The sequence below is a fragment of the Amblyraja radiata genome, chromosome 4 (genome assembly GCF_010909765.2).
Source record: "Amblyraja radiata isolate CabotCenter1 chromosome 4, sAmbRad1.1.pri, whole genome shotgun sequence".
NCBI lineage: Eukaryota > Metazoa > Chordata > Chondrichthyes > Rajiformes > Rajidae > Amblyraja > Amblyraja radiata.
The window spans coordinates 106,171,339-106,189,242 of record NC_045959.1 but is presented as its reverse complement, the minus strand read 5'-3'; the positions used below and the strand labels follow the sequence as shown (position 1 = coordinate 106,189,242).

At 43.2% G+C, this 17,904-nt stretch overlaps 1 protein-coding gene across 1 annotated transcript in view; it reads right to left on the bottom strand.

The window, feature by feature from the left end:
- The window catches only part of cngb3 (cyclic nucleotide gated channel subunit beta 3), a 107,117-nt gene that overhangs the window by 12,478 nt on the left and 76,735 nt on the right, over positions 1-17,904 (bottom strand). Inside the window, 2 exon segments of the mRNA XM_033020407.1 lie at positions 15,732-15,828; positions 15,831-15,865. Coding sequence (XP_032876298.1) covers positions 15,732-15,828; positions 15,831-15,865 — 132 coding nt within the window.

Sequence of the window (17,904 nt, the reverse complement as noted above, 5' to 3'; positions counted from 1 at the left end):
ATTTTTGATAACTACCTTCACGATCTACGATACCCCTAGTCTGTGAGGGTTGTAGCGCAGTTTGCTTGAAGTTGTTTGTACCAATACTGGATTCCCCTCGCTCTACGGAGAGGACGAGTGCCACCATTTGAGTACAGAGCTTATTTAGTTTAGTTTAGAGATACAGCCTGGAAACAGGCCCTTCGGCCCACCAAATCTGCACCGACCAACAAACAACCTGTACACTAGTTCTATCCTACACTCCAGGGGCAATTTACAGAAGCCAATTAACCTACAAACCCGCACGTCTTTGGAATGTGGGAGGAAAGCGGAGCACCCAGAGAAAAACCACGCGGTCACAGGGAAAATGTGCAACTACGTGCAAACAGCACCTCTACCATTGTGCCACCCTATGGGTTTACCACATGGATACTAGATGTTATTAAATGGAGACCATGCATGGACACACTGAGGGTCTGATTTTGCTTTGGTTGACAATGTATAAGCGGCAATATAATTCCAGCTTTATGTTAAACACCATAACATCTGACTTGGGTTGTTTTCTCCAGATCACCGGAAGTTGTGGGGAGACCGGATAGAAGTATATAAAATGATGAGAGGCATAGATGGGGTAGACAGTCAGAACCTTTTTCCCAGGATGGAAATACTAGAGGAGATAGCTTTAAGGTGAAGGGGACAAAGTTCAATGGAGATGTGCGGGACAGGTTTTATGCACAGAGGGTGGCGAGTGCTTGGCACACAATGACGGGGGTGATGGTTGGAGCTGATATACGTTAATGGCATTTGAAAGACTTTGGATAGGCAAATGGATATGTGGGAGATGGAGGGATATGGGGTTATGTGCAGCTAGATTAGTGATGGGCTTGACATCATGTTCGGCACAGACATTGTGGACGGAAGGGCATGTTCTTGTGCTGTACTGTTCCGTGTTCTACGCTCTATCTAACCAAACAGGAGTGATTAATAATACACACCACATGTTCCAGGCTTATCTCCAATTTTTGAACACTCATTGCTTTCCATCCCCTCTGTATCAATGGGAGTAATTTGTTTCATGTTTCCAGTCCCTTTAGCTGTTGCATCCAGCATCATTGGGTCACCCGCCTTTAAACATAAATACAATCTCATTGAGACTGAATATTTTGGTCATCATTAGTACTTGCTTCAACACACTTATCTTTGCTATTGAGGTCGTTTATACAGTTTTACTATTTTAAAATGTTAAAAGAGCTCCAACTTGGTTAGTTTTCCCTCAGTACAGATAAATACATCTCTAGCTATTCACATTTAGCCTTTGTTGCTACTTTATAAGAATATCCACATCACATAATTTATTTGTCAGAGGATGGTGAATCTGTGGAATTCTTTGCCACAGACGGCTGTGGAGGCCAAGTCAATGAATATTTTTAAGGCAGAGAATGACATATTCTTGATTAGTACGGGTGACAGGGGTTATGGGGAGATGGCAGGAGAATGGGGTTGAGAGGGAAAGATAGATCAGCCATGATTGAATGACGGAGTAGACTTGATGGGCTGAATGGCCAAATTTTACTTTTATATTTGATGAACATCACTTTCTTAATGCTGCTTTGTCTGGCCATCTGTATATGTCTTTAGTTCAGATCAATGTTATTTATTGTCCCGGAAATTTCATCACACTTACAGTATATCTAATGATGATGAGAAATTCTTGTTGTGTGATTCTAATACTACCTTTGCTGCTTAACGGCTTAATATTCTTAATGGTTTTTATACTTTGACATTCCTTTCTGTGTATTTGATCCCTTAATAATATAAAAACAATTAACATGCAGTGACATTACCGCAGTTTCAGTTTCCCTAAATTCCCTTCGAAGACCTAATCCTTTGTCTTATTGCAGCCAACATTATACGGAAAGGTTTTGGGGTATCTGGTCTGTGTGGAATTAGAAACAACAACCCTTACTGGTTGTTTGATGGACTTCAGCCTTCCTGTCTTTGTCTTTTCCTAATAATTTTCTAATGAAAAAGATAAACAAAAATAAAATACATAGCATTATAAATATGCAAAGTTGTTTTTTTACGCATGTAGATTGTAAGAATACTTGTTATCTTTAAAATTCAAAGGTGTCCAATAAATAAACATTCAAGATTATACAGGATCATTTTCAACCTCTCCGTTTCTGGAAACTATTTATCAGTGACCATTTGTTGTGGACACAAGGAACTACAGATGCTGGTTTACAAAAAAAAACATACACAAAGTGCTGGCGTAAGTCAGAGGGCCAGGCAGTATCGCAAAGGACACGGATGGGTGACGTTTCAGGTCAGGACCCTGCTTCAGACTGTTGTAGTAGGGGCAGAGAAAACTGGAAAAGAGAAGTAGGGTGGGACCAAGCCAGGAAAGTGGTAGGTGGTTACAGGCAGAGGGCGGGGCGGGGATAGGCAGATGGGTGGATAAAAGTCAGAGATCAAAAGGAGACAAAAAAGAGTAAGGTAAGGAGAGAAGAGAGGTGAGATGTGAAGCCAGAAGAAGGGGAATAGGTAGATGGGGTGGGGTGTTACAACGATCATCTTTGTTTGATAATATTCCTGTGAAGGCGTGAAGGATTTGAGGAGGTTTTGTCATGTGCAAAGTGGAATTAAAACATTAGCTGTTGTTCATGTCATAACGCTAACCTTTGAGCTGCACAAATATGCATGATGAGAGTGTGAATAATCGTTGATGGAGTAACTAAATTATGTTATTCAGTTTAGAATGCATCTATAATTGTGCTTGACATGAAATTTGACACTGACATATCAATGAATTTAATTCATAAGCATATGTGAAATATGACAGCTCATATCAGATCCACACACACTGTAAGCCATAATTTATTTCAGACCGTAGCAAAGTGTGCACTAGACAGAGAATTACAGATCTACTATGATCTTCAAAAGAGATTAATTTTTATTGCATATTTAACATAACTTTCATATTTTCAAAATTGTTAGATTTAGATTCAAGATTAAATGAATAGATAGGAAACAATTGGAGTGTATATATTGTAAAAAAGATGTCAGGGAAAGTGAAACAATTGACCTGAGGTCAACTGAGGTCATTCATCAATGATGTTGAAAGTAATCAAAAGCAGAAGCCAGTGCTTATCATTTGCAGATTCTTACATATGCACACACACACACACACACACACACACACACACATATATATATATATACTAGACCAAGTGCAGACCCGTTGGGTCAGTTCCCGCAATGCGAGGGGAGGGGGCGGACTGAGGCATCACACACACACTAACCAACCTCTCACACACACTAACTACCCCTCACACACACACACACACTAATCACCCCCATTGATATTATATTAAGAAGGGAGGGAGGAGAGTGGTAGGGCCGCCCAGCAGCCGTCAGCCTCAGAATGAGCCTCAGCTCCATGGCCTTGCATCCTCGGCGCTTCAGACCCCGAGTACGGGGAGGGGAGGGGGGTTGGAGGGTGAAGTGGGCGGGCGGGTGTGTTCCCGAGTGAGCCTGCTGGCCGCCAATGAGGACGGTGATAAGCAACGGGGGGACCAGCCGATCTGTGGCTTCCTGCCAGAATGACAGAGCCGGGACGGGGGGGGGGGTGGGGGGAGGGGGAAGAGGAGGAGAGCCGGGCGGCAGCAGCCGATATCGTCGCGCGGGGCACGCGGTAGGCGAAAAAATGACTGAGTGAGGGGGGTGAAGGATTTTATTAAAAATGAGTACAGAAAAATGACTACATTTAATGAGTGGATTTGCGAATGAAAAAATGAAATCACTAGCGAAATGGTAAAATTCTCTGAGTTTTTGCATCTGGTTTTCGCGGAGCAACGAATCAAAGGCAAAATGTTACAGGCAAAATGACATACACCCACACACAGAGTTTTAAAAGTATACTAGACTAAGTGGGACCCGTTGGGTCCCAGCATCACACAGGAGGGCTGGTCATCCAACGCAATATTCCACCTCTCCACCAATTCTAATATTGGTGGCCAGAAGGGGGGGGGGGCTTTCTGCAGCGCTAGTATGGGTGTTGTGGGCTGAAGGGACTGGTTTCCAGAGGGCTAGTATGCAAATTGTGCGCCAAATGGATTCTTGGGCTGGCGTCTCAGTCAATCAAGCCTGTTGTGCTGGCAACTCACTCACTCACGGCTGATGGGCTGGTAGTTGACTCACGGCTAATCCTTGAAATTCTATTTCAAGCAGGGTATAAGGCCACCAAATTCAAGTGCAGTTTCTTACCACTTCTAGCAGGGTGCAAGGCCACCAAATTCAAATGCAGTTTCATACCATTTGAAGTAGGGTGCAAAGCCACTAAAGACAGCGAGTCGTGACCTCTCCCTCCTCCATCTTGCAGAGACTGAGCCACACCCACATTTCCGGGTTTTATAACCCCTCCCCCCCCACACCGGAAAAGGTGTGGCTTTCATGGAGTGATTGACAGGAGAGAGATTCTCAACATTTAAAAAAAAACTAATAACACTTTTATTTTTCATTGATGGGAAGAATTCTCTGCACCTGCTCTGCGGAGGGGGACTGAGTAAGATGGCCAAAAATCACAGCCATAAGTGGTAGCGTTTTATCTAAAATCAATATACAGTGCAATCAGGAAGTAAGTGCCTTTTAACTTCAGGCCAAAGCACCCAAGCCACCATTTGCCGTAAGTAGTGCATTTCAACTTTATGCCACCATTTGCAGTAAGTGGTGCCTTTCAACTTCAAGCCAATGCACCCAAGCCACCATTTGCAGTAAGTAATGCCTTTTAACTTCAAGCCATTGCATCCAAGCCACCATTTGCAGTAAGTAGTGCCTTTCAACTTCAAACCACACCCAAGCCACACCCAAGCCACCATTAGCAGTAAGAGGTGCCTTTCAACTTCGTCAAAGCTCCCAAGCCACCATTTGCAGTAAGTAGTGCCTTTCAACTTCAAGCCAAAGCAACCAAGCCACCATTTGCAGTAATAGTGCCTTTCAACTTCGTCAAAGCTCCCAAGCCACCATTTGCAGTAAGTAGTGCCTTTCAACTTCAAGCCAAAGCAACCAAGCCACCATTTGCAGTAATAGTGCCTTTCAACTTCATGCTACCATTAGCAGTAAATAGTGCCTTTCAACTTCAAGCCAATTCACCCAAGCCACCATTTGCAGTAAGTAGTGCCTGTCAACCTCATGCCACCATTTGCAGTAAGTAGTGCCTTTCAATTTCAAGCCAAAGCAACCAAGCCACCATTTGCAGTAAGTAGTGCCTTTCAACTTCAAGCCAATGCTCCCAAGCCACCATTTGCAGTAAGTAGTGCCTTTCAACTTCAAACCAAAACTCCCAAGCCACCACTTGCAGTAAGTAGTGCGTTTCAACTTCATGCCACCATTTACAGTGCCCTTCAACTTAATGCCAAAGCACCCAAGCTACAATTTGCAGTAAGTGGTGCCTTTCAACTTAAAGCCAAAGCACCCAAGCCACCATTTGCAGTAAGTAGTGCCTTTCAACCTCAAGCACAATTTGCATTAAGTAGTGCCTTTCAACTTCAAGCCAATCCACCCACGCCCCTATTTGCAGTAAGTAATGCATTTTAACTTCAAGCCATTGCACCCAAGCCACCATCTGCAGTAAGTAGTGCCTTTCAACTTCAAGCCACACCCAAGCCATCATTTGCAGTAAGTAGTGCCTTTCAACTTCAAGTCAAAGCTCCCAAGCCACCATTTGCAGTAAGTAGTGCCTTTCTACTTCAAGCCAAAGCAACCAAGCCACCATTTGCAGTAAGTAGTGCCTTTCAACTTCATGCCACCATTTGCAGTAAGTAGTGCCTTTCAACTTCAAGCCACAATTTGCAATAAGTAGTGCCTTTCAACTTCAAGCCAATGCACCCACGCCCCCCCATTTGCAGTAAGTAGTGCCTTTCAACTTCAAGCCACACCCAAGCCATCATTTGCAGGAAGTAGTGCCTTTCAACTTCAAGTCAAAGCTCCCAAGCCACCATTTGCAGAAAGTAGTGCCTTTCAACTTCAAGCCAAAGCAACCAATCCACCATTTGCAGTAAGTAGTGCCTTTCAACTTCATGCCACCATTTGCAGTAAGTGGTGTCTTTCAACTTCAAGCCACACCCAAGCCACCATTTGCAGTAAGTAGTGCCTTTCAACTTCATGCCACCATTTGCAGTAAGTGGTGTCTTTCAACTTCAAGCCACACCCAAGCCACACCCAAGCCACCATTTGCAGTAAGTAGTGCCGTTCAACTTCATGCCACCATTTGGAGGGGAGGGGGGGGGGGGGGCTTTCTGGAACGCTAGTATGAACCATTTTAGAACCAATAGACATTTTTTTGCAAGCTTTAGAACCAATAGACATGTTTTTGCAAGCTTTAGAACGAATAGACATTTTTTTTGCAAGCTTTAGAGCCTATAGACATTTTTCTTGCAAGCTTTAGAATGAATAGACATTTTTTGCAAGCTTTAGAACCAATAGACATATTTTTGCCAGCTTTAGAACCAATAGACATTTTTTTGCAAGCTTTAGAACCAATAGACATTTTTTTGCAAGCTTTAGAACCAATAGACATTTTTTTGCAAGCTTTAGAACCAATAGACATGTTTTTGCAAGCTTTAGAACGAATAGACATTTTTTTTGCAAGCTTTAGAGCCTATAGACATTTTTCTTGCAAGCTTTAGAATGAATAGACATTTTTTGCAAGCTTTAGAACCAATAGACATATTTTTGCCAGCTTTAGAACCAATAGACATTTTTTTGCAAGCTTTAGAACCAATAGACATTTTTTTGCAAGCTTTAGAACCAATAGACATTTTTTGCAAGCTTTAGAACCAATAGAGACACTTTTTGCAAGTGTTAGAACCAACAGAGTCACTTTTTGCAAGCTTTAGAACCAATAGACATTTTTAGCAAGCTTTAGAACCAATAGACATTTTTAGCAAGCTTTAGAACCAATAGACATTTTTTTTGCAAGCTTTAGAACCAATAGACATTTTTTTGCAAGCTTTAGAACCAATAGACATTTTTTTGCAAGCTTTAGAACCAATAGACATTTTTTTGCAAGCTTTAGAACCAATAGACATTTTTTTGCAAGCTTTAGAACCAATACACATTCTGCAAGCATTTTAGAACCACTAAGGGCACTTACATTTGAGTAGACATGTGTTCAGTGTTATTCACAGCTCAGAGAAACGTGACCCTCTGCCTTCCTCCATCTTGAAGAGACTGTGTGGCACACCATTTCCTGGTTTTATAGTCCCTCCCCCCTGCCGCCAGCGGGGGCAGCAGAGAGAATGGGGAATTTCGTAAAAACATTAATATCTCTGTCATTTTTAATCGACGGGAAAAATCCTCGGCACACATGCGGCGGAGGGGGGCTCTCAGCAAGGTGGCCAAAAATGACGGCCGTAGGTGGCGGCGTTCTCTCGGAAATCGCAGCACAGATGGCCAAAACCGGTCAAGAACAGACTTTTAGTAATATAGATAGATATCTAGACTAAGTGGGACCCATTGGGTCCCATGTTCATACGGGAGGGCTGGTCCCCCAATGCAACATTCCACCTCTCCACCAATTCCAATATTGGTGGCCAGTGGGGGTGGGGGGGGGGGGAGGGGGGGCTTTCTGGAGTGCTAGTATGGGTGTTGTGGGCGGAAGGGACTGGTTTCCAGAAGGCTAGTATGGACATTGTGGGCCGAATGGATTCTTGGGCTGACAGCTCAGTCACTCAGGCCTGGTGGGCTGGCAGCTCAGTCACTGAGGCCTGGTGGGCTGGCAGCTCAGTCACTGAGGCCTGGTGGGCTGGCAGCTCAGTCACTGAGGCCATTGCAGTTTCAAGCACAGGGCAGGCCGAACAGCTCATTGCATTTTCATTTAACTTCCATTGCCATTGCAGTTTCAAGCACAGGGCAGGCCAAACAGCTCATGGCATTTTCACTTAAATTCCATTGCAAATTGCAGTTTCAAGCACAGGGCATGCCGAACAGCTCATTGCATTTTCATTTCAGTTCCATTGCCATTGCAGTTTCAGCACAGGGCAGGCCAAACAGCTGATTGCATTTTCATTTCACTTCCATTGCCATTGCGATTTCAAGCCAGGGGAGGCCAAGCCAAACAGCTCATTGCATTTTCATGGAAGTGAAATGAACATTGCAGTTTCAAGCACAGGGCAGGCCAAGCCAAACAGCTGATTGCATTTGCATTTCATTTCCATTGCCTTTGCAGTTTCAAGCACAGGGCAGGCCAAGCAAAACAGCTGATTGCATTTTCATTTCATTTGCATTGGCATTGCAGTTTCAAGCACAGGGCAGGCCAAGCCAAACAGCTGATTGCATTTTGATTTCATCGAAACATAGAAAATAGGTGCAGGAGGAGGCCATTTGGCTCTTCGAGCCAGCATCGCCATTCATTGTGATCATGGCTGATCGTCCCCAATCAATAACCCGTGCCTGCCTTCTCCTCATATCCCTTGATTCCACTAGCCTTAGGGATTTATCATCCTTCAGTCCTATTAACCTATCTAATACTATTTCTCACCTAATGACAATTTCTTTGAGTTCCTCTAACCCCTTAGACCCTCTGTCCTTCAGTACATCTGGGAGATTGTTTGTGTCTTCCTTAGTGAAGACAAATCCGAAGTACCTGTTAAACTCTTCTGCCATTTCCTTGTTACCATAATAATTTCACCTGTGTCTGCCGTCAAGGGACCCATATTTGACTTTGCTACTCTTTTTCCCTTAACATATCTAAAGAAGCTTTCACTGTCCTTCTTTATATTCCTGGCCAGCTTTCCCGCGTACTTCATCTTCTCAACCCATATTGCTCGTTTTATTTCCTTCTGTTGTCATATGAAAATTTCCCAATCCTCTGGATTCTGGCTACTCTTTGCAGTGTTTCACATCTTTTCTTTTAGTTTTATTCTATCCGTAACTTCTCTATTTCATTTCCATTGCCATTGCAGTTTCAAGCACAGGGCCGACCAAGCCAAATAGCTGATTGCATTTTAATTCATTTCCTTTGCAGTTTTAAGCACAGGGTAGGCCAAGCCAAGCAGCTGATTGCATTTTCATTTCATTTGCATTGCCATTGCAGTTTCAAGTACAGGGCCGGCCAAGCCAATCGGCTCATTGCATTTTCATTTAATTTCCATTGCCATTGCAGTTTCATGCACAGGACAGGCCAAGCCAAACAGCTCATTGCATTTTCATTTCATTTCCATTGCCATTGCAGTTTCAAGCACAGGGCAGGCCAAGCCAAACAGCGCATTGAATTTTCATTTCATTTCCATTGCCATAGCAGTTTCAAGCACAGGGCAGGCCAAGCCAAACAGCTCATTGCATTTTCATTTCATTTCTATTGCCATTGCAGTTTCAAGCACAGGGCAGGCCAAACAGCTTACTGCATTTAAATTGTATTTCCATTGCAGTTTCAAGCACAGGGCAGGCCAAACAATTCATTTCATTTTCATTTCATTTTCATTAAGGGCTAACACATCATTTATTGCAAGTACATTGCAGACTCACAGTTCAGTTAATTCACAGCCTAGAATGAGAGTGACCTCTCCCTCGCGATATTGCAGTGTGATGTCAGGAGTCATGTTCAGGCATCCGGGGTTTTATGATGAGGGTCAGTCTGTTTCTACGGAGACTTCCCGACTGATGGAAGAATCAATACATCCTATAGAAATTCATAGATGGAAGAGGGTGTATTTAAGGTCTGCGGTAAATTAATTAATTCCTCACAATTTTGCGTGATGCATCGTTACAATGCACTTACACATGAAGTAAACACATTATATACAGTACACTTTATAACACATAACTTATTTACTGATGAAATAACCACACAAGCAATCACATTGCTTGTAATATATCTAATAATAATTAGCTGTGTAAAACAATATTTACAACTTATGATAGCATCTGAGAAGGTCCACAATAATATAATTAAAAATAATCATTGTCTAAAGGTTTTCTCTGGCTCCTCTGGTTTCCTCCCACACTCCAAGGACGTAAAAGTTTGTAAGTAAATTGGCTTCAGTTAAATTGTAAATTGTCCTTAGTGTGTAGAATAGTGTTCGTGCATGGGGTGATAGATGGTCACCGCAGACTCGGTGGGATACAATGCCTCTGCATTATATCTCTAAAGTCTAAAGTCTGAAGAGAGACTACTCTGGGAGAATATATAGTAGATGAAAAGCTTATTTCATGATTGAAGCAATGAATGGTAACGCTTGTTATAAATTATTTAATACGTTCCTTTATTGAGTGTCTGGAATTACTTGATCCTATCTGATAAAGTTCTAAACACATTTCAGCCAATATAGGCTATTCTATTGTTAAAATTGTTAATACTGTGATATCAAACCTCTATTACAATTGTCTGACCTCCTGGTATCTCTTGTTTTTCTTTTCTCGAGTTTCTCACCTCCATCCTGGCTTCCCTGGGGATCATTATCCTTCCTTTCTCCTGACTTTGCAAAACTACCACAATTAGTGGAAAATAAATGTTATTTTTCTGCAATTTTGTCTGTTTCCCACAACTCTGCTGTAATTTATTTTGAAGTTTGCCCTGCCCTTAGTTAGAGACTTATCAATAGGTACAATTAAAAAAAACTACTGTATGTTGATAAGTTCCTATCTAAATAGAGTCATAGAGTACTACAGAGTGGAAACAGGCCATTTGGCCCAACTCGCCCACACTGGCCAACAATGTCCCAGCTACCCTAGTCCCACTTGCCTGCACTTGGTCGATAACCCTCCAAACCTGTTCTATCCATGTACCTGTCCAACTGTTTTTTAAACGATGGGATAGTCCCAGCATCAACTACCTCCTCTGGCAGCTTGTTCCATACACCCACCACCCTTTGTGTGAAAAAGCTACCCCTCAGATTCCTATTATATCTTTTCCCCTTCACCTTGAACCTATGTCCTCTGGTCCTCGATTCCCCTACTCGAGGCAAGAGACTGTGCATCTAGCCGATCTATTCCTCTCATGATTTTGTACAGCTCCACGAGATTCCCTGTCATCCTCCTGCGCTCCATGGAATAGAGACCCAGCCTACTCAACCTCTCCCTATAGCTCACACCCTCTAGTCCTGGCAACACCCTCGTAAATTTTTTCTGAACCCTTTCAAACTTGACAATATCTTTTCTATAACATGGTGCCCAGAACTGAACACAATATTCTAAATGCAGTCTCACCAACGTCTTATACAACTGCAACATGAACTCCCAACTTATGTACTCAATTCTCTGACAGATGAAGGCCAAAGTACCTAAAGCCTTTTTGACCTCCTTATCTGCCTGCGACTCGACCTTCATGGAACCATGCACCTGTACTCCTAGATCCCTCTGCTCTACAACAACACCTAGAGGCCTACCATTTACTGTGTAGGTCCTGCCCTTGTTCATCATCCCAAAATGCAACACCTCCCACTTCTCTGCATTAAATACCATCAATCATTCCTCCGCCCATCTGGCCAATCGATCCAGATCCTGCTGCAATCGTTCACAACCATCTTCACTATCTGCAAAACCACTAACTTTTGTATCAAGTTCAAGTTCAAGTTCAAGTGAGTTTATTGTCATGTGTCCCTGTACAGGACAATGAAATTCTTGCTTTGCTTAAGCACACAGAAAAGAGTAGGCATTTACTACAAAATCAGAAAACTTGATAATCTTGCCCAGTATGTTCTCATCTAAATCATTGATGTAGATGACAAACAGTAATGGGCCCTGCATCGAACTCTGAGGCACACCATTAGTCACAGGCCTCCAGCCTGAGAAGCAACCTTCCACCATCACCCTCTGCTTCCTTGCATGGAGCCAATTTGCTATCCATTCAGCTATCTCTCCTTGGATCCCATAAGATCTAATCTTCCAGAGCAGCCTACCATGCGACACCTTGTCGAACGCCTTACTAAAGTCCATGTATTCAACATCTACAGCTCTGCCATCATCAACTTTTTTGCTCAGGTCTTCAAAAAAAATCAATCAGATTTGTGAGACATGACCTCCCACGTACAAAACCTTGCTGACTATCCCCAATCAGCCCTTGCCCATCCAAATGCCTCTATATCCTATCCCTCAGAATACTCTCCAGGAACTCACCAACTATAGATGTTAAGCTCACCGGCCTATAGTTCCCAGCATTTTCCCTGCAGTCCTTCTTGAAAAGAGGCACAACATTTGCCACCCTCCAATCCTCTGACACCTGTCCTGTATTTAAGGACGACTCATAAATTTCAACCAGGGCTCCCGCAATTTCTTCTCTAGTTTCCCGCAATGTCCTTGGATATATCTGATCAGGCCCCAGAGATTTGTCTACCTTCAAACACAACAGTACCTTCAGTACTTCCTCGACGGTAACCCTGACTGCTCTCGTGACACTTCCAGTGAATGCTCCAATTTCCTCCGTCCTACTGTCTTTCTTCTCGGTGAAGAGAGGAGAAATACTCATTTAGGACCTTGCCCATCACCTGTGGCTCCACACAGAGGTGACCGCATTTATTCCTGAGAGGTCCCACTCTCTCTCTAGTTACCCTTTTCCCCCTAATGTATTTATGGTAAATGGAAACATTTTACTGAATGGTTCAATGGGTCTTTTATTGTCATGTGAACCAAGGTACAGTGAAGTATATTTTTACATATTGATCAGTGAGATTATTCCTTTACAATTTACGTACATACACATTTAACTTGTTGAAACATTTGTAATTTTGAACTTGTCTCTAACACTTGTCTTCACCCTTGTTCAAATGGCAGTCTAACCAAGTAGTTAGTATTTTTTTTTCCACAGAGTGGTGAGTCTGTGGAATTCTCTGCCTCAGACGGCAGTGGAGGCAGGTTCTCTGGATGCTTTCAAGAGAGAGCTAGATAGGGCTCTTAAAAATAGCGGAGTCGGGATATGGGGAGAAGGCAGGAACTTGGTACTGATTGTGGATGATCAGCCATGATCACATTGAATGGCGGTGCTGGCTCAAAGGGCCGAATGGCCTACTCCTGCACCTAATGTCTATTGTCTATTTTTTTAATTCCATGACTTTTTCTATAAAACCTGAAGCTTGCTTTATCACATTCATCAACTTGTTTTGCAGCTTTTAAAAGTAGCTAAATATGAGTTTAAGCCTTGATGTAATAAAATGAATGACATGAACAACAATATAGAATTGTAAAGATGGAGCTGCTACATGGAGAGGATGTGGGTGGGCGGCGCGACCGACGTCGCAGCGGCCTCTGCAGTCTGTCTGTCTTTTTTTTTTTTTTTGGTCCCGTTGAGTGTATAGTTTGTAGTGGGCTTTTAAATGTGTATGTGTGGGGGGGCGGGGGAAACTTTAAAATCTCTTCCCTGCACAGGGACCCGACCTTTTCCCTGTCGGGTCTCCTTTGTCGTTGGGGCCTAGCACCGTGGAGCGGCCTCCAACCGGAATGACCTGGGGGCTCAAGTCACGGAGCCGGCGGAGCTGCGGACCTACCATCATGGAGCTGGCCGGCTTCGGAGCGTGGAGAGTTCGGTGCGTGGAGAGCTGCGGTGGCGCGCGGCTGCGACCCGACTCCGGTGGATGGTGACACCGGGAGCTCGCGGGTCCCCGGTGGGAGACCGCTTTGTGGGGCACCGGCAACGACGACTTCTCCCGCCTGAATTGCGGGGTTGAAAGTGACCTGGAGCGGGGCCTTACATCGCCCTGCGTGGCTTTAAATGGCCGCGGACGTGCTAGCATCCGCCGGGGGCTCCAACATCAAGACCCGGAGCAGGGCCTTACATCGCCCCGCGCGGCTTTAAATGGCTGCGGACTTGCTAGCGCCCGCCGGGGGCTTTGACTTTGACATCAGGAGAAGAATGGAGAGCAGGGGAGAGACAAGACTTTGCTTTCCATCACAGTGAGGAGGAGATTCACTGTGATGGATGTTTGTGTAAATTGTGTTGGTGTGTGTCTTGGTTCTTTTCTTGTATGACTGCAGAAACCAAATTTCGTTTGAACCTCATGTGAGGTTCAAATGACAAATAAATGGTATTGTATTGTATTGTAAAACACTGAGGCACAATGTAATGTGCAGCTTATGTACTTGATTACAACATGCCACAACCCAAATGTATTGGGTCATTCCTTGTACATGTGAATTAAATTGTGTTTTTTTGGGTTCTGTCTAAACTTGGCAGTGAAGTTGGATTGTGGAAGATTTCTCTCGTTTTGACACCTTACCCCTCCATATCTCTGTTTCCCTCTCCCCAGAATCTCAGTCTGAAGAAGGGTCTCGACCCGAATCGTCACCCATTCCTTTTATCCAGAGATGCTGCCTGTCCCGCTGAGTTTTTTGTGTCCAGCTTTTTGTGTCTATCTTGTGGAAGATGATCTTTATTATCGAGAAAACAGTACAGGATAGGAACAGGCCCTTCGGCCCACAATGTTCATGCCAAACATGATGCCAAGATAAATTAAGCTCCTCCACCTGCACGTGATCCACATCCCTGCATAACCATGTGCCTATCTAAAAGCTTCTAAAATGCCACTGTTTTATCTGCCTTCACCACCACCACCCCTGGCAATACGTTCCAGGTACTCATCATTCCCTGCGTAAACAAAAAATCTGCCGCAAACATCTCCATTTAAATTTTGCCCCTCTCATCTTAAGATCCTCTAATCTCCATAGAAGAGTGAAAAGGATCACACGTAAAGATTCAGGGACAGTTTCTTCTCAGCTCTTATCAGGCAACTGAACCATCCTACCAACAACTAGAGACCAATCCTGAGCTACTATCTATCTCATCAGAGACCCTCGAATTACCTTTGATTTGACTTTACTGGGCTTTACCTTGCACTAAACGTTATTCCCTTTATCATGTATGTGTACACAGTGGATAGCTCGATTGTAACCCCCATGTATTGCCTTTCCGCTGACTGGTCAGCATGCAACAAAAGTTTTTCACTATAACTCGGTACATGTGACAATAAACTAAACTCAAACTCAACTCAAAAGGCTCCAAAATTGAACTATGAATTCGTGCATAAATTTAGATGTGGAATGATTTGTCCTCCCGGTGGTAATAATTCAGCACATTTGATTCCACAAAGGAATTTGTGGATCAGAGTTTGCGTCAGTCCGTAAAAGAGATGTTAGAGGCAGCGGAGCAAGACAGTGGGTGAATTTTGTGGAGAAGAAATAGTGTCAGCTGGGGGCAGAAAGGGAAGTGTATGTGTGTGTGTATATCTTTGTAAGTGTATACTGTGAAAGCATATCCTGGTTTTATGCAAGGTTGATATTTGTGGCACTACAACTGTTTAATGGTGGGTTAGGATAAGTGGAAGACAGGATGCGAGTGTTTAGCATTTGTTTGAGTGAATTAATCGTCTGTAGTGTCCTTTCTTTAGTAGATACTGGCAGCATAGATGGTGAGAGCAGGTAATGAAGGGGGGGGGGGGGGGGTGGGGGTGCATGTGCGAATGCCAGGAACAACGTTGAGCCTTCCCGAGGTATCATGGGCCTAACTCAATGAAATACCAGTGGAGTGAGGTGCCCACTTGACAACCCAAAGTTGTACTTGCATCTACAGGATGAATTTTTATGTGCTTGTTAACATGCAGGTAGCTGATTATTGCATATTGAGTTAGATATTGTCCCTAGCGTAAGTGTATAATCAGTTCTTTGGCTTGGGGGCTTGGTTTTCTTGGTTGAGCACTTATCCTGGTGTTATGGCACAAGCGTACACTTTGTGTTTTATTTGTAATTTTGTTGTAATTTTTACTTACTTGGCCTTCCTTTTAAGGATCTTCTGAGAATCTGGATAATACAGCAGAATTTCATTCAGAGTCTTTTTGTCTAAAGTAAACAAGTTTGTGAATCCTTGGCTGTCCGTCGATTGCCTCCGCCTGCGGCTAAAAGACTGCCACAAAAGGTCAATTACAGCTTGTGCTTCATTCACCATCTCTACATTTTCATTAAGTGAAATAAACTATTCATTTCAGCCAGTGAATCAAATGGAGTATAAAGGCCTGAAGCGATGTTAAATGGAAATGCAGCACAGCACCATTTTCATTGCAGATTGTTCTAATATTTTATTCTCCTAAATTCTCTGCAATATTATCGTGTCTTGTGTTTTGTTGTTCCTATCGTCAGAGATGCAGACAAACACATTACAAGGTGGTAGTCGACTGTCTCGATGTTAATAATGCATATCAGTGCATTGACAAATCGCCAATGTACATGCAATCAATCACAATCAATCTACATACTAATGTAAAAGCTCATCAATTCTTGATAGCAACAGAGACTAGAAGATAATTGATCTGTGATGTCGGCACAAGCACAAGAAATGACGAGTGTAATCGGGGTAGGTGACCGCAATGGATCAGAATAATAATGGGGCAGCATAATTGTGTGTGAGGTGATGGGGCTAATGGTCGCTCAGTTAACCTGAAATTGGCCTGTGCGAACTTACTGAACACAAACACAGCCTATTCCACTTGGTTTAGTTTTTTAGTTTAGAGATACAGCGCGGAAACAGGAACTTAGGCCCAGAGTCCGTGCCGACCAGCGATCCCCGCACACTAACATTATCCTACACACACTAGGGACAATTTACTACTTTGCCGAAGGCAATTAACCGACAAACCTTCTTCGGAGTGTGGGAGGGAACCGGAGCACTCGGAGAACACTCGTGCAGGTCACGGGGAGAACAGACAGCACCCGTGGTCAGGATTGAACCCGGTATCTGGGCGCTGGAAGGCAGCAACTCTACCACTGTGCCAACGTGCACTTTTATGTAGAAACAAAGATCTGCAGATGCTGGTTTATACCAAAGATAGACACAGTGCTGGAGTAACTCAGCATCTCTAGAGAAAAAGGTGGTGAAGAGCTGGAGGCGAGAAAAGACCAGGACCTAACAGGCAGGGTGTGCCCTGGTATGTTGGCTAGAGAATGTACCCATCTGTTTTGGCAGGAAGGTCATAAGGTCATAAGTAATGGGAGCAGAATTAGGCCATTCGACCCATCAAGTCAACTCTGCCATTCAATCATGGCTGATCTATCTCTCCCTCCTAACCCTATTCTCCTGCCTTCTCCCCATAACCCCTGACACCCGTACTAATCATGAACTAGTGTAGATGGGGCATCTTGGTTAGCATGAATAATTTGGACTGAAGGGCCTGTTTCTGCGCCCTATATGCCATCATATTGTCACCATAAAATGTCATTCAAGTTCTAACAATGGTCAAATAACAATTAAATTACTCACAGTCAGTTGAAGTAAAGCTTCTCTGCTGAAAATTGGACTAATTCAAGGTGATTATCAATATTTATTGCTTTGAAACAATATTTTGTCAATTAGTTATGGCCCAAAATAACACTTAAACATCCATGGAATCCATTTTGAAGGAAATTCGGCAAAGAGAGTGAATATATTAAATAATTGCTCTATTGTATCTAATTACTGTAACTGCTACATTTAATATTAATGTGATAGCCATGCAGGCTTGTATCATAATTACTTTTAAACAAGCTTATTTTATTAAAATGGAATAATATGACATTTCAGCTTTAATAAGGAGAAACAATCTGACTGCAGTAAAGAATGAGATCTCCCTGTCATCTGCCACAGGAAAGTCATTGGCAGCATCTTCCTCAACCACCTTCACCAAGAGTCTAAAGAACTGGCATGTAGGAAGGAACTGTAGATGCTGGTTTACACCAAAAAGAGACACAACATACTGGAGTAACACAGCGGGTCGGGCTGCATCTCTAGAGAAAATGAATAGGTGACGTTTCGGATCATAAGGTCATTAGATCATAAGTGATAGCAGTAGAATTAGGCCATTTGGCCTATCAAGTCTACTCTGCCATTCAATCATGGCTGATCTATCTCTCCCTCCTAACACTATTCTCCTGCCATCTCCCCATAACCTACTAATTCAAAATCAATCTATC